The sequence below is a fragment of the Malaclemys terrapin genome, chromosome 1, assembly GCF_027887155.1.
Source record: "Malaclemys terrapin pileata isolate rMalTer1 chromosome 1, rMalTer1.hap1, whole genome shotgun sequence".
Classification (NCBI taxonomy): domain Eukaryota; kingdom Metazoa; phylum Chordata; order Testudines; family Emydidae; genus Malaclemys; species Malaclemys terrapin.
The window spans coordinates 29,748,544-29,766,483 of NC_071505.1; the positions used below are offsets into that span (position 1 = coordinate 29,748,544).

The 17,940-nt window shown below is 37.5% G+C and overlaps 1 protein-coding gene across 9 annotated transcripts in view; it reads left to right on the plus strand.

Moving 5' to 3' along the window:
- KIF21A (kinesin family member 21A) overlaps positions 1-17,940 on the plus strand; it is a 155,859-nt gene that overhangs the window by 122,465 nt on the left and 15,454 nt on the right. For 4 of the 9 annotated variants that reach the window (XM_054019002.1, XM_054019009.1, XM_054019018.1 and 1 more), the window contains 7 exons: positions 8-68; positions 297-351; positions 2,509-2,726; positions 10,124-10,234; positions 10,772-10,900; positions 12,561-12,599; positions 14,378-14,514. In XM_054019002.1, the coding sequence (XP_053874977.1) occupies positions 8-68; positions 297-351; positions 2,509-2,726; positions 10,124-10,234; positions 10,772-10,900; positions 12,561-12,599; positions 14,378-14,514 (750 nt within the window). The remainder of the gene's footprint in view (positions 1-7; positions 69-296; positions 352-2,508; positions 2,727-10,123; positions 10,235-10,771; positions 10,901-12,560; positions 12,600-14,377; positions 14,515-17,940) is intronic. The other 5 variants (XM_054019027.1, XM_054019070.1, XM_054019044.1 and 2 more) reach the window with 3 other exon arrangements.

Here is a 17,940-nt window from a genome sequence, read left to right on the forward strand (position 1 = left end):
TTTCTAGAAAATGTAGAAGATAGTACTGATGAAGATGCGCCGCTGCACAGCCCTGGAGCAGAAGGAAGGTAAGAGAGCTCTGTAAATTGTATAACTTGCCTTGTTTCCAGAAAACTAAACGCAACTTCTTTTCTTTTACTATGTCATTATTGATCCATTAGAAAATATTTTATATACTGGTGTCTTCTCATTTTACCCACAAATTCAGCCAAAAAAAAAAAAAAATTGTCAGAGGAGTAAAGAAAAAAATACTTTAGTTCTGCAGAAATGAATTAGTGTCACTGTTCTCCTTTTAGTTCCTTGTCTTCGGACCTAATGAAGCTTTGTGGTGAAGTCAAGCCCAAAAGCAAGGTAAGACGCACTGTGGTAATAACACTTGTAAAGCACTTTCTTTGAGAGTCATGCATGGCTCTTCTACAAACGTTAATGAAATAAGTCTCACAACAACACTGAGATAGTGAAGTGTTGTTCACTTGACTCCTAATTAATTTACTTTAAAGTGAAGTTCCCCTCTGTAAAGTGACTGTAAGTGGCATTGTAGGATTTCATGTCTCAAAATTTCCAGATCAAATTTGTTCAGTTTTGGGGAAAAAATGTTTTCTTCTACTGCCAGCACTCCAATTCAGCAAACACTTAACTGTGTGCTTATGCCTCATTGACACCAATGGGAATTAAGCATATGTTTAAAGTTAAGCATTTGCTTAAGTGCTCTGCTGAATCAGTGCCTCAGTCTGTGGTTGTAGAAGTGTTACTGAGGATATAATTTGGCCTACAGAATCTTAATTACAAGTGGTGATGCATTAGGAAAAAAAGAAGCAAGTTTGACTTTCAGATTCCAGGTAGAGTTTGAAATTTGGTCTGAAAACCACTGACGCAAAATAAGCATGGAGCCACCATTTTTATAAAGTAACTTCTCAGATTAGAGCTCCATTTTTAAAATTAGGCATTCCTTCCCTGAGATGAACTCAAATACCTGGGAACAAAAAAAAAAGTTTGAAATATGTATTTTAAAAAGTTCTCTCTACTTTAAGAATTTCTCCCTTTCTCATTTTAAAACATTCTGAAGTTTTTTTTAGACAGTAGAAATAAAAATTGGTGTAGTTGTTTCAATATTCTTAGTAATTAAAGACTTTAAGAAGACACATTATATGTTATAGTCCTCAAATGTTGTCGGTAAAGATGCACAACTTCTGGGCATTTTTTAAGGTCTAAGCTAGTTTGAAGTACAGCTCCATTCTTTGTGCCCCTTACTTTTCTGATCTTCAAGATGTTCACGTTGTATAGTGGCTGTCAGTCGCACAACAACTGCAGCTTCTCTTTCCAAATGTTGCACACACCAACGCTTCTCCAAGTCAGAGATGCACAGTGATCATTTAGCACAGAAAAAGTTGTTTTATATTGGAACATTTCCTATGCTTTTAGACCATTCTTCAACAAAGCATATTCCTCGGTGCTTTGCTGAATATGGATAGGATTATCACATGTTTACAGTTTAAACATGCTTTGTTGACCTGGGTGCTTTAAGAGCTGGAGGCATGAAGCTGGCCAGTCCCATACAGCCTGCCTCACTCGGGATGAGATGTGGGGTTTAATTAGTGGAACCAGTTGGGAACAGGGCAGGGGATTCCCCTATATAGAGCAGCAGGAAACTGCAGAGTGGGGGTCTCTCAGGGAGAGACAACCAGAGTGAAGGTAGAGTAAGAGACTTCAGCAGAGACCTGCCGAGGCAGGGAATGGCTGGTGGAAGCAAGTAGACTCCAGCAGGAAACACTGACCTTTCAGAGGAAAAGCTTGGGAGTTGCCCAGCAGGAAGACTGGGAGTATGCACTCGATGGGGATTTGAGAACTTTTATTTTTGAATATTAATAAATCCAGCCCCAGAGAGGGGTGTTGCTGAACTTGAGAAGAGTTTGTTTTGCTAATTTGATTAAGAAATTGCTGAAAAGTTGGGAAATGAAGGCAGTACCTCAGCACAGTGACCTCTGGCCACGAGGGGATACTCAGAAGGCAGCAGTTTACAGAGATTTATTAATTAAACAGGACCCATAATTCTATAGCTACTCAGAAACACCATTGTTCACACACTGAACCTGGTTAACTCTTGCAGAATGATGATACTGGACAGAGTTAAATTTGTTATTTTGTTAGCTCTTCCATAACACTAAGTTTATTGAAACTGGCATCTCCTCATTTCCTGGTAACTATTTCACACCATCTCCTTCCCTTTGTAACATGGGCAGGTGACTGCACATGACATCATGTCAAATAACTATTTTATGCTGTTGAAACTTGACTTTGGTCCCCATACTGATCTCATCGAAGCCAACTAAATAGATTAAAAGCAAACTCCATGATTTAGTTTCCAAGGAATAGTTGACAGTTAAGAATAACTGGTGTAACTACTGAATAGTAAAAATTAAGAGTGGGCTTAAAAATATATCACTGACACACTCTATCAATGCTCTTATGTTTAAAAAAGAGTTGATTATTTATTTATTTTAAATCCAGGCCCGCCGGAGGACCGCGACCCAGAGGGAATTGCTATATGCAGATAGCAGCGATTTAGTTTCTGACAGTAGTGCAGCAGACACCATTTTGACTGGCCCTCTTACACCTGTTGCAGAAGTGCAAGAGAGTGGGATGCATACAGATACAAGTGATACTTCTGCTAGGGAAAGGGACCTCATTCCCCCACCATCTGGCTTACCTTCTAAAATAGGCAGCATGTAAGTTTGGCCAAGCTGTACTAACTAACTTTTGCTTTTTTAAAAAATGCATGTTGCCAATTTCTTGTAATCTCTAATTTTGAATTTTACAAAGGAGGACAATTGATTTCAGCATTCAGAACCAAGCAGCATTCAAAAATCTGTTCCTTCTATGCCTCACAGCCACCGCATGAAGCATACATATGCTGTTGTAATTAATATATTTTGAGACATTTTTAAGTAGTTTTCTTTAGCGAAACTACTTTAGGTTTGTTTGTAAATAGTAGATACAATCATTTGATACCATGGATGCTTCTGTTTTGTTAGTGATGTGTGAAATGCAAATTCTAGAGGGAAAAATCTTTTCAGAAATATCAACAAGACCTTAAAAAGAAACACATTGTAAATCCAAAGTAAAGCATATTAAAACAAAGCAACCTAATGTAAACTTAAATGTTGTAGTTAATAATAAAGATCAGAGTCCTAATGACTGAGTGGAAAAAAAAAACGTAAGATGTATTTTGTGTTTATTGGGTTTAAAATGGAGCAGCCTAAATTTAGAGTAAATGATGATAACCTTATCTATTTTAATAATAGTGTATGATCAAAACAACACTGTAAACATGCATATGAGTCCCATCGGTGCCTTTCCAGCTACAGTACACTTTAGCTGAAGAATAGTTTTTAATGATTGATAATTACTTAATAATAAGTACTTAATTTTATTTAACAAATTTAACTTTGGGGACATAAATCTTTTCTCACTTTTTATGTACTGAAATTACTATTGTTGTCAGCCATTCACAGGCAGGGAACTTTTTGCTCTTTAGTTACTAACCCCACATTCTGTCACATGTAAGCTGAATGCGCTTGCCACATTCAATAATATGAAAAAATATAGCTGACTATCCCCATAGCTATCTTTAGGTTATAGATGCTGAAGTAAGGTGTTTTTCACCAGGTCCCATCTGTCCTGTTTCCATCAAACTATTACTTTTTTCATGGAAGTCTTCACTGTTAAGTGTACACTTGCTATTAGTTTTAACAGTTTCATATTTTTCTAGCATGCACTTGAGATGGTAAAACACTGCTAACAGCGATTGTTAACATATGCTGATGGCTTCATTGCTTTTACAAGTAGAATATGCTCAGAAGGAATGCTATTGGTGATGCAGAGGGGGGAATGATGATCAGGATAGGCTGAGAAACCTGCTTGTTTCAGCATTTAGTGTGTGAGATGAGACTGTTGGAGCTCCAAGATTTAATAACATCAAGGGTTATGACCTGGCATCCAAGGTTCAGGTAATATCTTTTTGCTTCACTGCATCTTCTAAATTGTATCCATTATGAAAAATAATTAGCAATGAGGCAAAATAAAATTATCTAAATTCAAACTTTGGACGCATTATAGTTGAGCCTCTGTAGTAAATTATTCTGCTCAGTAGTGGATTTCTCTTATTTCTGTATTTTATTGATCGTACTTTAGCAGATGAGTTTATAAAGCTTTTGTCTCAAACAGTTCTAAGTGACTTTCACATTGTAGGTATCTGTTTAATACTCTCCCTCCATTAGAACTTATATTAATTTACTTTCTACATTATTAAAAAAAAATCCTTGTTACTCTTGCAAGTTATTGCTGATATTTGTTGTCGAAACAAGGTTCCCTCTTAAAATCCATCTCTGCTTCCTACTGGATCCTGCAGTAAAGTTGCAGTGCCAACTCTGTTGCATCAAAATAGTTCCTATCACAGCAGAATGGGAGGTTATTACTTCTTTATAAGGTCATGGAGCTGAAATAATAATGGGGTGGAGAAGGGAAACAATAGTAGGAGAAAGCAAAAACATCTTGTAATGTAAATTATTTCTTTCTGTAGATGTTCACTTCCTGCAGTTTGCCTGAATATAAAAGTCCCTTTTGAGAGCTCAAGCCAGCTCCCGTTGACCTGAGGGACTTTCTCCATTTTTTAAGAGTAAAAATCCAGCCCTAATTCAATACCACAGTGTCATAGATAAATATCCAAGTATTCTTTTAAAATAGGATTATTTAGATACAATACCCCACATGTCTGCAGTACTGTGCTATTCGTTTTGGTAAGGTCTTGTCTACTTGGAAAGTTACACCAATTTAACTTAAATCGGTTTTTAACTGGCTTAGTTAAATGGGTGCAGGCCCCTTTGTGGGCACTCTCTTAGCTCATCTTGAGTGAGTTATTTCGGTTGATCTTAAACTAATTTCTAATAGGCTTAAACTGAACTGAAATAAGCCTGGTTTAAAGCAAGATAAGAGGGTCTACACAGCCTTTTGCAATGGTTTAGCTAAATCAGTTTAAAAATCACACCCTAAGTTAAACTGGTGGAGCTTTCTTGTGTAAGCAAGACGTAAGTATATAGGGACAGATTCTGATCTTGGATATTAAACACCAGCAGTGATGTCAAGCATAAAGCCCGCATTTCAGAACTGGCCCACATGATGTAGTATTGTGCTGTACATGAAAACATTAAGGGTATGTTTACATTGTAGAACAGGCATGTTCTTAATTCAGGTTAAAATATCAATGAAGACACAGCAAACTCAGTTTTGCAGCTCAAGTTAAAGCCTATAGGGGAGCCTGTGGTTGAACTTGAGCTGCCAACACAAGTTAAAATGCTATTTTAACCTGAGTTAGCTAACTTAAGTTAAAAACGCACCTTTTTTTGAATGTAGATATAAGAAACATAAGTATGGCCATACTGGGTCAGATCAGTGGTCCATCTAGCCTAATATGCTGTCTTCCGACAGTGGCCAATGCCAGATGCTTCAGGGGGAATGAACAGTCAAGGGCAATTATTGAGTGATCCATCCCCTGTTGTCCAGTCCCAGCATCTGACAATCGGAGGCTTAGCCATCTTGGCTAATAGCCATTGATGGACCTGTCCTCCCTGAACTTATCTAATTCTTTGTTTAATTCAGTTATACTTTTAGCCTTCACAGCTTTCCCTGACAATGAGTTCCACAGGTTTGACTGTGGCTGTATGAAGAAGTACTTCCTTTGATTGGTTTTAAATCTGCTGCCTATTAATTTCAGCAGGTGCCCCCTGGTTCTTGTGTTATGTGAAGGAGTAGATAACACTTCCTTATTCGCTCTCTCGACATCATTCATGACTTTATAGACTTCTATCATACATCACCCCTTAGTCATCTCTTTTCGAAGAGTACGTCCAGACTACCCGCCGTATCGGCGGGTAGCGATCAATTTATCGGGGATCAATATATTGCGTCTCGTTAAGATGCGATATATCAATCCCTGGACGCACTCCCCGTTGACTCCGGAACTCTACCAGAGCGAGCAGCGGTAGCGGAGTTGACGGGGGAGCCATGGCCGTCAATCCCACGCCGTGAGGACCCAAGGTAAATCGATCTAAGATACTTCGACTTCAGCTACGCTATTCACGTAGCTGAAGTTGCGTATCTTAGATCAATCCCCCCCTCCCCAAGTGTAGACCAGCCCTAAGATGAACAGTCCCAGTCTTTTTAATCTCTCCTCCTATGAAAGCTGTTCCATACCCCAAATCATTTTTGTTGCCCTTCTCTGTACCTTTTCCAATCCTAATATATCTTTTTTGAGATGGGGTGGCCAGAACTCGACACAGTATTCCAGGTGTGGGTGTACCATGGATATTTACTGTCTTATTATCTATCTCTTTCTAATGATTCCCAACATTCTGTTCACTTTTTTGACGGCCGTTCCACATTGAGTGGATGTTTTCAGATCATTTTGTATGTATAGTTGGGATTATGTTTTCTAATGGTATTTATCAACCTTGACTTTCATCTGCCATTTTGTTGCCCAGTCATCCAGTTTTCTGAGATCCCTTTATAACTCTTTGCAATCTGCTTTAGACTTAACTAGCTTCAGTAATTTTGTATCATATGCAAATTTTGCCATCTCCATGTTTATCCCTTTTTCCAGATCATTTGTGAATATGTTGAAGAGCACTGGTCCCAGTACAGATACTTGGGGGACCCTGCTGTTTACCTCCCTCCATTCTGAAAACTGACCATTTATTTGTATCTTTTGTTTCCTATTTTTTTATCCAGTTACTGATCCATGAGAGGACCTTCCCTCTTATCCCATGACTCATTATTTTTCTTAAAAGCCTTTGGTGTGGGACTTCGTCAAAGGCTTTTTGAAAGTTCAAATACACTATGTCCACTGTATCACACTTGTCCACATGTTTGTTGACACCTTCAAAGAATTCTAATAGATTGGTTGAGGCATATTCTCCCTTTACAAAAGCCATGATGGCTTTTCCCAACAAACCTTAATCTATGTGTCTGATAAATGTGGTCTTTACTATAATTTCAACCAATTTGCCTGGTACTGAAGTTAGACTTACTGGCATGTAATTGCCATGATCACCTCTGGAGCCTTTTCAAAAACATTGGTGTTACATTAGCTATCCTCCAATCATCTGGTACAGAGACTGATTTAGGCAGTAGGTTACATATCACAGTTAGTAGTTCTGCAATTTAATATCTGAGATCCTTCAGAACTTTTGGGTAAATATCACCTGGTCCTGGTGACTTATTACTGTTTAATTTATTGATTTGTTTCAAAATTTCTTCTATCAACACCTCAGGCTGGGACAGTTCTTCAGATTTGTTATGAAAAAAAGAATGTCTCAGGTATGGGAATCTCCCTCATATCCTCGGCAGTGAAGACTAATGCAAAGAATACGTTTAGCTTCTCAGCAACAGCCTTGTCTTCCTTTAGCACCTCGATCATCCAGTGGCCCTCTGATTGTTTGGCAGGCTTCCTGCTTCTGATATACTTAAAAAAAAAATTAACTTGTTAGTTTTTGTGTCTTTTGCTAGTTGCTCTTCACATTCTTTTTGGCCTGCCTAATTATATTTTTACACTTGACTTGACAGAATTTATGATTCTTTCTAATTTCCTCAGTAGGATTTGACTTCCAATTTTTTAAAAGATGCCATTTTGCTTTTAACCGCCTCTTTTTACTCTGTTATTTAGCCATGGTAGCATTTTCTTAGTCCTCTTGCTATTTTTATTTTATTTGGGGTATACGCTTAGTTTGAGCTTAGTTGGTGTTTTAAAAAGTTTCCATGCAGCTTGCAGGCATTTCATTCTTATGTCTTGTCCTTTTAATTTCCATTCAATGAGCTTCCTCACTTTTGTGCAGTTCCCCTTTTTGAAGTTAAATGCTACTGTGCTGGGTTTTTTTGGAATTTTCCCCTGAACAAGGATGTTAAATTTAATTATGTTATGGTCACTGTTACCAGGCGGTTCAGCTATGTTCACCTCTTGGACCTGATCCTGTGTGCCATTTAGGACTAAATGAAGAACTGCTTCTCCCTTTGTGGGTTCCAGGACTAGCTGCTCCAAGAAGTCATTAATGGTGTCTAGAAATGTTATCTCTGCATCCCATCCTGAGCTGACATGTACCCAGTCATTATGGGGATAATTGAAATCCCCCATTATTATTGAATTTTCTATTTCTGTAGCCTCTCTAATCTCCCTTAGCATTTCACAGTCACCATCATCATCCTGGTAAGGTGATCAGTAATATATTCCTACTGCTGTACTCTTATTATTCAAGCATGGAATTTCTATCCACAGGGATTCTGTGGTACAGTTTCATTCATTTAAGATTTTTACTATATTTGACTCTGCTTTCTTTCACATATAATGCCGCTCCCCCACCAGCACGACCTACTCTATCATTCCTATATGTTTTGCATCCTGGTATTACCATGTCACACTGGTTATAATCATTCCACCAAGTTTCTCTGATGCCTATTATATCAATATCCTCATTTAATACTAGCCACTCCAGTTCACCCATCTTGATATTTAGGCTTCTTGCATTTATATACAAGCACTTATAAAATTTGTCAATATTTAGTTGTCTGCCTTCATGTGATGTAATTGAATGGAATTTTTTCATTTGACTGTTTCTCTTCAGCTCCTACCTGTACTCACTTGTATCCTCTCCCCTTTTCTAAGACATAGAGAATCCCTGTTAGTAGATCCTTTCCTAAGGGACTTCTCCGTCTGAACAGTATACTTCTCTGCACCTGTAGGCTTTACATGCCAGCAATCTGGTTCTGTTGTGGTTTAGGTGGAGTGTATCCTTTCTGTTTAGGCTCTTCCTTTCCGGTTCTGCTTGTCTAACTGGGCCTACACATGGAACTAGAAGCATTTCAGAGAGTGCTACCATGGTAGCTCTGGATTTTAAGCTCTTACCTAGCAGCCTAAACTTGATCTTCAGCACCTCTCTCCTATCTTACCCTACGTCACTGGTACCTATGTGTACCACGACCACAGGCTCCTCCCCAGCACTGCACATAAGTCTGACATATCCTCAGATTATACAAAATCTCATCTGACTTTAAAAAAAGGTGCAAGCTTCAAGCTTTCATAATTGTACAGAAATCCTTCCAAATGCGAACCGAGGGCAAACCAATCAACGTTACCTTCCTGAGTCTCCAAGCAGCCTGAATTAATGGCTCAGAGAGGTCTGGGACTTCACAGTTCCTATTTATCTCATTGGAGGGTCAGTTACAATAACACTTTGATGTCAGCGTTAATTGTTGCATTGGTGATCATTTTAGTAGATGGAAAGGGTTTGGGAGGAAGGTTTGGGGAGTGAGGGTTGGAAACTGCTGCAGAGAAGGAAATGCGGAGGAGAAGCACAAATACAAGGAATAGGGAAAGAAACAGAGAAGGAAGAGGGTGGGAAGAAACTAAAGACAGAAATAGCTGTGTTCCAAAGAGGGGGCATATTATTTCACTTCATGATACTGAATATGACAATGAAGAACTTACTAAATAACAGTAACTAATAGTTTAGATACCAAGCATAAGCCAGATTCTATCCTTGACTTTTGTGCAGGCATTCCACTAACATCAGTGGGTGTTCTGCAGTGGATGGGAGGGAGGATGAAGTCCAAAATTTATGCTCCAGCCCACGGATCATAACAAAATTAGAATTCCTCCTTTCCCGTTGATTGAGCTTGACACCTCTGCTCCAGCTATTAAAATTACTTCAGTTAATTTCTATTCTTGATAATGTCAATGTACTGCTATACATGTGTCTGATCTCTGGCCCATGATATACTTTGGAGGAGTTGGGGTTTGGTTTTGTTTTGTTAAAATAAAATGGGTATATATTATATTAGTATTGAAACATGAGGTTTCCAAGAACAAAATTAAAGAGTGGAGCCAGCGAAACTCAAGAGCTGTCCGATGTCCATAAACCAATGATGATGATAAATAAAAATATCATGAGATCTAACAAATTCCATACTTTGAGAGCTATATTGAGACTAACTCTGAGTGGTAGAACTGCAGCTTGAATATACGAGAAACAATTTTAAAAAATACTGAAAGATAAGATAATCTTCCCTGTTACCTTAGCTGTAAACAGTCATCTCTGATGGAAAAGAAAATACCTGAACCTTCACCTTTAACAAAGAGAAAGGCCTATGAGAAAGCAATGGAAAAGCCAAAGGCGAAAGAACAGAAACAGTAAGAATCTTTTCGGTTTTTTTCCTAAAGCTATTAAGCCTTTGGAAAATATTCTTGAAGAATAATAGATTTGTTTTAAAAAATTTGTTCATTCTAGGTTAAATTTTTAATGGTGGCTGTGAAATTATTATCCACTATCAGATTCCTGTGTTTGTTTTATAATGGTATTCATACAACTTGGTGTCAGCACTGTGAGAGAGAGAGTTCTCTTGAGTATTTGCAAATGATTTATTTTTTTAAAAGTCCTAAATGTCTGAGAAAAGCTGCATTCTTTTTATAAGAGCTCCTTCATTTTACATATGCCAATTTTTTCTACATAGGGGTTTCACCATTTAAAGTAAACTGTTTGAATTTCATGCCATCTTGTGGCCAGCAGCAGTTTTGTAGCCATATGGTGGTTTCATTCTCTGGTAGTGCATGTAAACATCATTTCTTGTGTAAGAAAGTAGAATCTAATACATTGTTTGAGGCATGTTTCATTTAACCTCTCTAACATGTCATAATCTTTTAAAGAAGATGTTCTTTTTTTTCTTATAGCTCAGATTCTGGAACCTCAGAGGCTAGTCTGTCACCTCCTTCTTCCCCACCAAGCCGGCCCCGTAATGAACTGAATGTTTTTAGTCGTCTTACTGTTTCTCAGGGAAACACATCAGTTCAGCAGGATAAGTAAGTCACAAAGGGAAGCTTCAGACCCCTACCAGCAAGTTGTAAAGCATACTCAATCACCAATGTAGCATTCCATTAAATAAATGCCTTGGCCTCTCCTGTGAGAGAAAAGGAGATACTATTGCTACATTTCATGAACTTTCTAAAAGGGAGTTTAACACTTTTATGGAAATACTTTTCACACATTGCCAAAACTGAAGAAAATCAATTTCCTGCTGAACCTTATTCCCTATTTTATAGCTTATCTCCTGTACTTCTAATTTTCCCTTAACATGAGTCAAAATGCTTGAAAGAGCTATAGAATTTGTAAGTGTGTGTGTAAGATTATATATATTTATACTTGAAATTAGAAGTTAGTTAACAATTTAGGAAATAGTGCTTTTGTTAATTATTCAGCTACTCTTTTAGCATGGCTGAGAGAGCTCTCCGAAGTAGCCCCTGTAAGGTGATTTGCTGGAATAGCTATGGTGCAGCAGTTTAACAATAACCCTAATTATTTAATGGACTGCATTCCATTGAGGCAATTTGGAAAATTATTTTGAAGAAATAAAATTTGAGTTTCTTGACATTGAAGACATCTCCTTCTCTAAAAATCTCATTAAAACTAGTGATCGCTTTGAGTTGAGCCAGAATCTTCATTTCAAGATTTCAGTACTGACAATACTGCCACATGGTGCTTTTTAACTCTAACTCAATGATGGAGAATCAACGTTTGATTTTGATTGTAGCATTTGAGGGATTGCTTTAATCCTTTTTTTTTTTTGTTATTTCTATTTAACTTTTGGTTTTCAGTGACCTGTAGAGTCACAGCACACCAAGTAGTTGCTTGTAAGGCTTCCAGTACTTTAAAACTGCTTGTAACTCCCTAATCCCAACTAAGTTATCTTAGTATCTTATCACTAACCTGATATAATACTATCAGAGGCTTCTTTTTATGCTTTGAGCTTTAGTAACCATAGCTCTTTGTATTTTCTATTATGTGGCTATGAAATCAAACTCAAATTACTGAACATGTTTGATTTGCATTAAAAATGAAGGACATAGTATCCTTTTATTATTTTAAGGCATACTGCAGATGTAGATCTTGTTTTTGGAGGGAAGCGGTTCTAAAACATTTTTAGGGTCAGAAGGAGAAGGATTTTGAACTTGTCTGATCATTTGCAAACTGCTGAGCTTGGTTCAATAAAGACTGAATAATCTTGATATTTTATATTTAAGAATGTAAGCAATCTGCAAAATTTTTAAGTGTGTTTCTATACTAAACAGACACTGACAGCTTTAGATTTTTCTCTTTAAATATTTGGCAGAATTAGTATCACATGCAGGGTCAAATTGTATCCATCTCATTTTTCTTCACTGCCTACTTCTGTAAGAAATATTGGGGAAATAGGAAGTGGCTACGCAGTATTCTTTAGCTTCGTGATAAAGAATGAGACATTTTGTGAATTTAACTTACGCTGAAAGAGCCATTTGAATGTTCATCCACGGTGTTCTACCTGATGTAAAGCATAAACTAAGAAGCAATGCTATGTGCAGTAAGTAAATGTGCACTGCATTTCTGAGTCAGCCATGCTGTTGTTTGTTCTTCTCGTACGGAGACTTTACCCTGCTGATACCTGTATTCTTTCTCCTCGCAATCTCCTACCACTGTTCATTATAGGTCTGATGAAAGTGATTCCTCTCTGTCGGAGGTACACAGGTACTCTCTTTCTCTTTTCCATCCTTCTGGCCTCTTGTTGATGTTCTTAATGCCTTTACTTCAGTTATTAAGTAATCTCATTTTTGCTGCATGTTCTTTTTTTATACCTCCCGCAATACATTTATGCTGTGTACCTTTTCATTTATTCCTTTTTTGCAAGAAATTAAAACATTCATTTTATTTTGTCCAGCATGTCCTTTTTGTTTTTTAGAGAAAACCAGAGGTAATTTTTTTTCTTAGGGTTTATTGTTTTTTTTTAAATCAAGCATGGTTTTTAAAAAGAAATAATCAGTGGCAAACTTTTTTTTTAGGTTTTAGCTTATTAGCTAAAAGTTATATTCTAGTGTATGTTAGTCAGTGGTATCTGCCGTCTTACTGCCAATACTCAAAATTGATTGAGAGATGGAAGAATGTTATAGCTCAACATACTTCCACCCTTGTTTGATCCAGAAACATGGAACAGGGTTCTGAGAAGAAACAGCTGTGACTTGTAATGTGACTACCCTGTGGAAAAACAACAGAACATATCCAGAGAGAGGCAGTGAAAAGGCTAATAACCATATAGTGTTGGTAATAATAGCATTTACAGCATTTTTCAACCATAGATCTCAAAGCGCTGTTGCAAAGGTAGATAAATGCCCTGAGGTGCAAAGATGTTGGATGAATTGCCCAAGGTTACAAAACAGAGGCAGACCTAGGAGTAAATTGTGGGTCTCCTGGCTCTGACAGTGGTATCATCTGCTGAATCGTGCTGCCTCTAAAACATTAGATCCATTTAGTTTGGAAAGCGGAAGAGTTAGAGGTATATAATATATTGAAAGCTATAGAGAAGTTGTATTGGTCACACCTATACTCTTTGCTATAAGGGCAAACATAATACCTATCTTTAAAAAGGAAAACAAAGAAGACTTGGGGAATTAGAGACCCATTGCCCTTACTTCTATACCTGGGAAGATACTGGAACAAGCACTTGGAGGATAATAGGGATATAAGGAATAGCCAACATGGATTTGTCAAAAAAAAAAAATGCCAAACCAACCTAATTTCCTTCTTTGACAGGGTTACTGGCCTAGTGGATGGGAAGAAAGTAGTACATGTGAGGTGAGGCCTGAACTGGAGCACTGTGTCCAGTTCTGCACACCACGCTTTAGGAAAGATGTGGATAAGGTGTAGAGAGAGTTCAGAGGAGAGCAACAAAAATGATAAAAGGCTTAGAAAATGAGGCCTAGGAGGAAAGTTTAAAAAAAAAAAAAAAAAAAAAAGTGCATGTTTTGTCTTGACAAAAGAAGATTGAAGGGGAGACTTGATAAGTCTTCAAAATATGTAAAGGACTTTTGTAAAGAGAACAGTGATGAATTGTTCTCCATGTCCACTAAAGGTAGAACAAGACATCATGGCCTTACTCTGCAGCAAGGGAGATTTGGGTTAGATGTTCGGAAAAACTTTGACTATGGAGGCAGTTAAGGTCTGGAATAGGCTTCCAAGGGAGGCTGTGGAAACATCATTGAAAGTTTTAAAAAACAGGTTGGACAAACGTGTCAGGGATGGTTGGTCCTGCCACTTATAGAAGACAAATTCAATTATCCTATACCAAAATATGTAAGTGAATATTAACATATTTCCCTACATACCTGCAACTTCATTTTTATATATAAGGCTATAGGAAATAATGCAGGAAAAATAAATACTGGATCACAGAGAGCTGTGGAAATAAGTGATTTACATTGTCATATCTAACTCATATTTCTTTCTTTTTCTTTCTTTCTTTTTTTTTTTAGGGGCATAATTAACCCATTCCCTGCTTCAAAATACGTCAGATCTTCACCACTTCAGTGTATCCATCTAGCTGAAGGGCATACCAAGGCTGTGCTTTGTGTTGATTCTACTGATGATCTTCTGTTCACTGGATCTAAAGGTTGGGGAGGCTTCATGTATTTGTTGCCTACCGAAACTGCTTTGAAAAATCAATATATTTTGAAATTCCTTATCGGTGGCCAGTGATAGAAATGCGAGGTCTTGGGGTAGAATGCTGTGAAAAATCCACTTTTAGAGCATAATAAGCTTGATTTGATTAACCAATGTTTGTCCCTCATGTATTCCATCTGTGAGTTCCTTTTATTTGGAAAATTAACTTCCAAAATAGCATCTTAAAAAACATTTGTTCTTCTGAATTCCAGTCTTAAGCTCTGGCCACCAGAAGACTCTCCCCCTCCCAGTAAACTTCCCCAGTCTGGAAAAATACTGTACAGATCAGCTCCCTATTGGTTTCATAATCTGGCTGAAGTATTTTGGATCATTCCTTTAACTATTAAAATGCCACTGTCAGGTTAAAAATAATATGTTTTAAAATATTTTTTCTGTTACAATTAACCCCATGTTATTAAAATAAATAAATTTTAATATCTAACTTACTCCTCACTTTTGCATTTCTCTCAGCCTGAATGTTGAAAACATAAGTAATCAATTTTACTGCTCAATTTCACTTTCAACTTCTCCTGCAGTAACTCGCTGCTGCAACATTTGGATTTGAAACATAGCAGGAATATTTTTGTTTTTAAAATGCATTCTATTAAAGAAAAAAACAAAAACATTTCTATTGGTGTTAGATTTTGAAAATATTATTTAAAGGGGGGGAAAAAATCTAACTGTACTTTGGGTCAAGTTTGACCTGACTCTCTTCCTTTAATAATGATACAGTTTATATGTCCTATAGATTTTATATAAACTTTTCTTTTAAACTCCTCCTACAAAATGCACAGGCCCAGAACCTACAAGGCAATCCAGCTGCTAAAGCCAAATGAAAATATAGCTTAGACACACTATTGCAAGAGTGGAATTTGCATAAGAATCTGCCCAGCAATGAATGGTCCATGACTTGGAAGTGTATGTCCACTTGGTGGTCTTTATATTCCTGTAAAGAAATAGATGAAAGTTATCCATTGACTACAGTAACATACCAGAAAAACTAGGGCCCTAACACTGCAAATAGTTTATACGTGTGAGCAGTTGTATTGATTTCAGCCTGGGTACACAAGTGCTTAGAGTTAACTATGTGCAGAAGTATGTTTGCAGTATTAGAGCCTACAAGAGATTACACTCGCTCTCCATGCTGCTAGAAACTGTGTTTAGAAAGCGGCTCTTTTATCCATCTTTAGTGACTCTTCATCCTAATTCCTTGATTTTGGTTGCAGATACACAAATGAATGTAGAAAAAGACATTTATTTCCCATTTACTCTATATTCGTTCTTTCTGGAGCTCTTCCTGAATATCTTTGTGATGTAGCTAGTAAAAAGCTCTGCAGCTGTAATATCCATGCAGCCAAAAATGTAAGAGAGGCATTTCAAGGCCTCTAACTTGATGAAGAATGACATGTATGGACCTCTGCTCCCACTCAGCACCCCATTGACAGCCCACGTGGTTCTCCTTCTAGGATGGGACCCAAGTGAATTGGAGTAGCTGCAGGGCATGAAGTATAGCTTAGTGATGGAAAAACTCCCCTCGTCATTAAATAATAAATATCAAGATTTCAGTGCCTCCCCCTGTTTACCCTTATATTCCTTTCTAGAAAACACCACCCAAGTATGGATCCCCCTGTAGATCATATTCGAGTAATCTGGTGAAACCTATTCTGATTATTTCTTTTGGTGGCACATAGTATCACTGACTGTTCTTACCAGTATCGAGTTGTAGCCTTGATGGCTGAAAAGCTAGTAGAAGTCAAATGCTGCCAACATTTTCTAATTTTATTTTGTTTATTATTTTGCCTGTTTACATTTGTGGGAAATTATATAAATGTTCATGTTCTTGTTAAAAATATAATATTTTTGCAAGTTTACAGGGGATGTGCGCTGCTAAATTTTGGACGTGCATTAGTGATGGCCGGAAGAAATGTGTATCTCTTGTCTGCTGCCTTTTGTTGTATTTGCGGCTAATTTCACTGTGAAGATGTGATTAAAAATGTTTTTGCTCAGTTGAATTGCAATAAGATTTCAATTTTAGTAGTTATGTGACAAAAAGTATTTTAAATTAGTGTTTTAAATTTAGATTTGTGGTCTTTAAAAAGTTTTCAAAGCGTCCTAAATTTTTGGAACTAAGAAGCACATTGGCAGGTGGGGTAAATATTTTTTTTTTTTTTTTTTTTTGCCACTTGTTAGTTTCCTATATGTAACAAACATTTGTTTAAGAAAGGTAAATATTAGTCGGGGGAAAACCTGATAAAGCTGCAAAATGGCATAGACTTTTATTTACTTAATGTGTTTGAAACCCTTTGGAAATTGCAATTAATGTAGAAGGCAGTGGCCTACTTAGAGTACGTTATGTCAGTGTTCCAGAAGGTGCACTGGCTGCTAATTTCATTTGAGGGTTCAGCGGAAGGTATAGGTTTGGACTTTAAAGCTAGGGTTTTCAAAGCATCTGAAGAGAGTCCAGGTCTATCCACACTTCTTGTGCTAGTAAAATTACATCATTAGGGATATGTTTTTTGTTTTTTTTTTACTGATCCAGTTATGCTGCTACAACCCCAAGTGTGGATGCAGTTTTATTGGTAAAAATGTGCTTATACGGGTATCTCTTATTCCTCTTCCCAAACAGGAATAAGCTATACTGGTATAACTGCATCCACCCTAGAGGACTGTGCCATTTTAACTATACCAGAGCAGATAAAGCAGTATATCTTTTGTGTGTGGATGAGGCCTTAGGTACTTAAATCTCTTTGAAACTGGAACTGGGCATTTTACCCACTTGGACTGGGATTTTCAGAGGTGCCTGAAGCCCTGAATAGTTTGGGACCTGACTTCCAGAGAGAAAGCCTCTCTCCTCACATGTTAACTTGTCAGTCAAGGTCATCTGTGGTGCTCAGGCTTTCAGCCCCCTGCTGCAGTGTGTTCTTGGTGAGGTGTCCCTGTGATCTTCCATAGCCCAAATGTTGTGAACGTCAGGATAGTCTGCAACTTCCACCTGTCTTCTCACATTTTCCCTGTGGAGGGACTGACCAAGGACTGATTGTGAGGCTATTGTACATTGGGTGTGAAATGCTCTTGGGAGCTGGTATGTTAAGAAGGAACATATTTTATTATAAACTGGATATAGTTTTGCTGCAGCATGGAGATGTCCCCATATGGTTGTTGGGACATATTGAATTCAATCATTTGTGAGGGACCTAAAATGCTGCAGGGGGTGATATATTGTGTCCAGTTTTGGGCCCCACACTACAAGAAGGATGTGGAAAAATTGGAAAGAGTCCAGCGGAGGGCAACAAAAATGACTAGGGGGCTGAAGCACATGACTTATGAGGCAAGACTGAGGGAACTGGGATTGTTTAGTCTGCAGAAGAGAAGAATG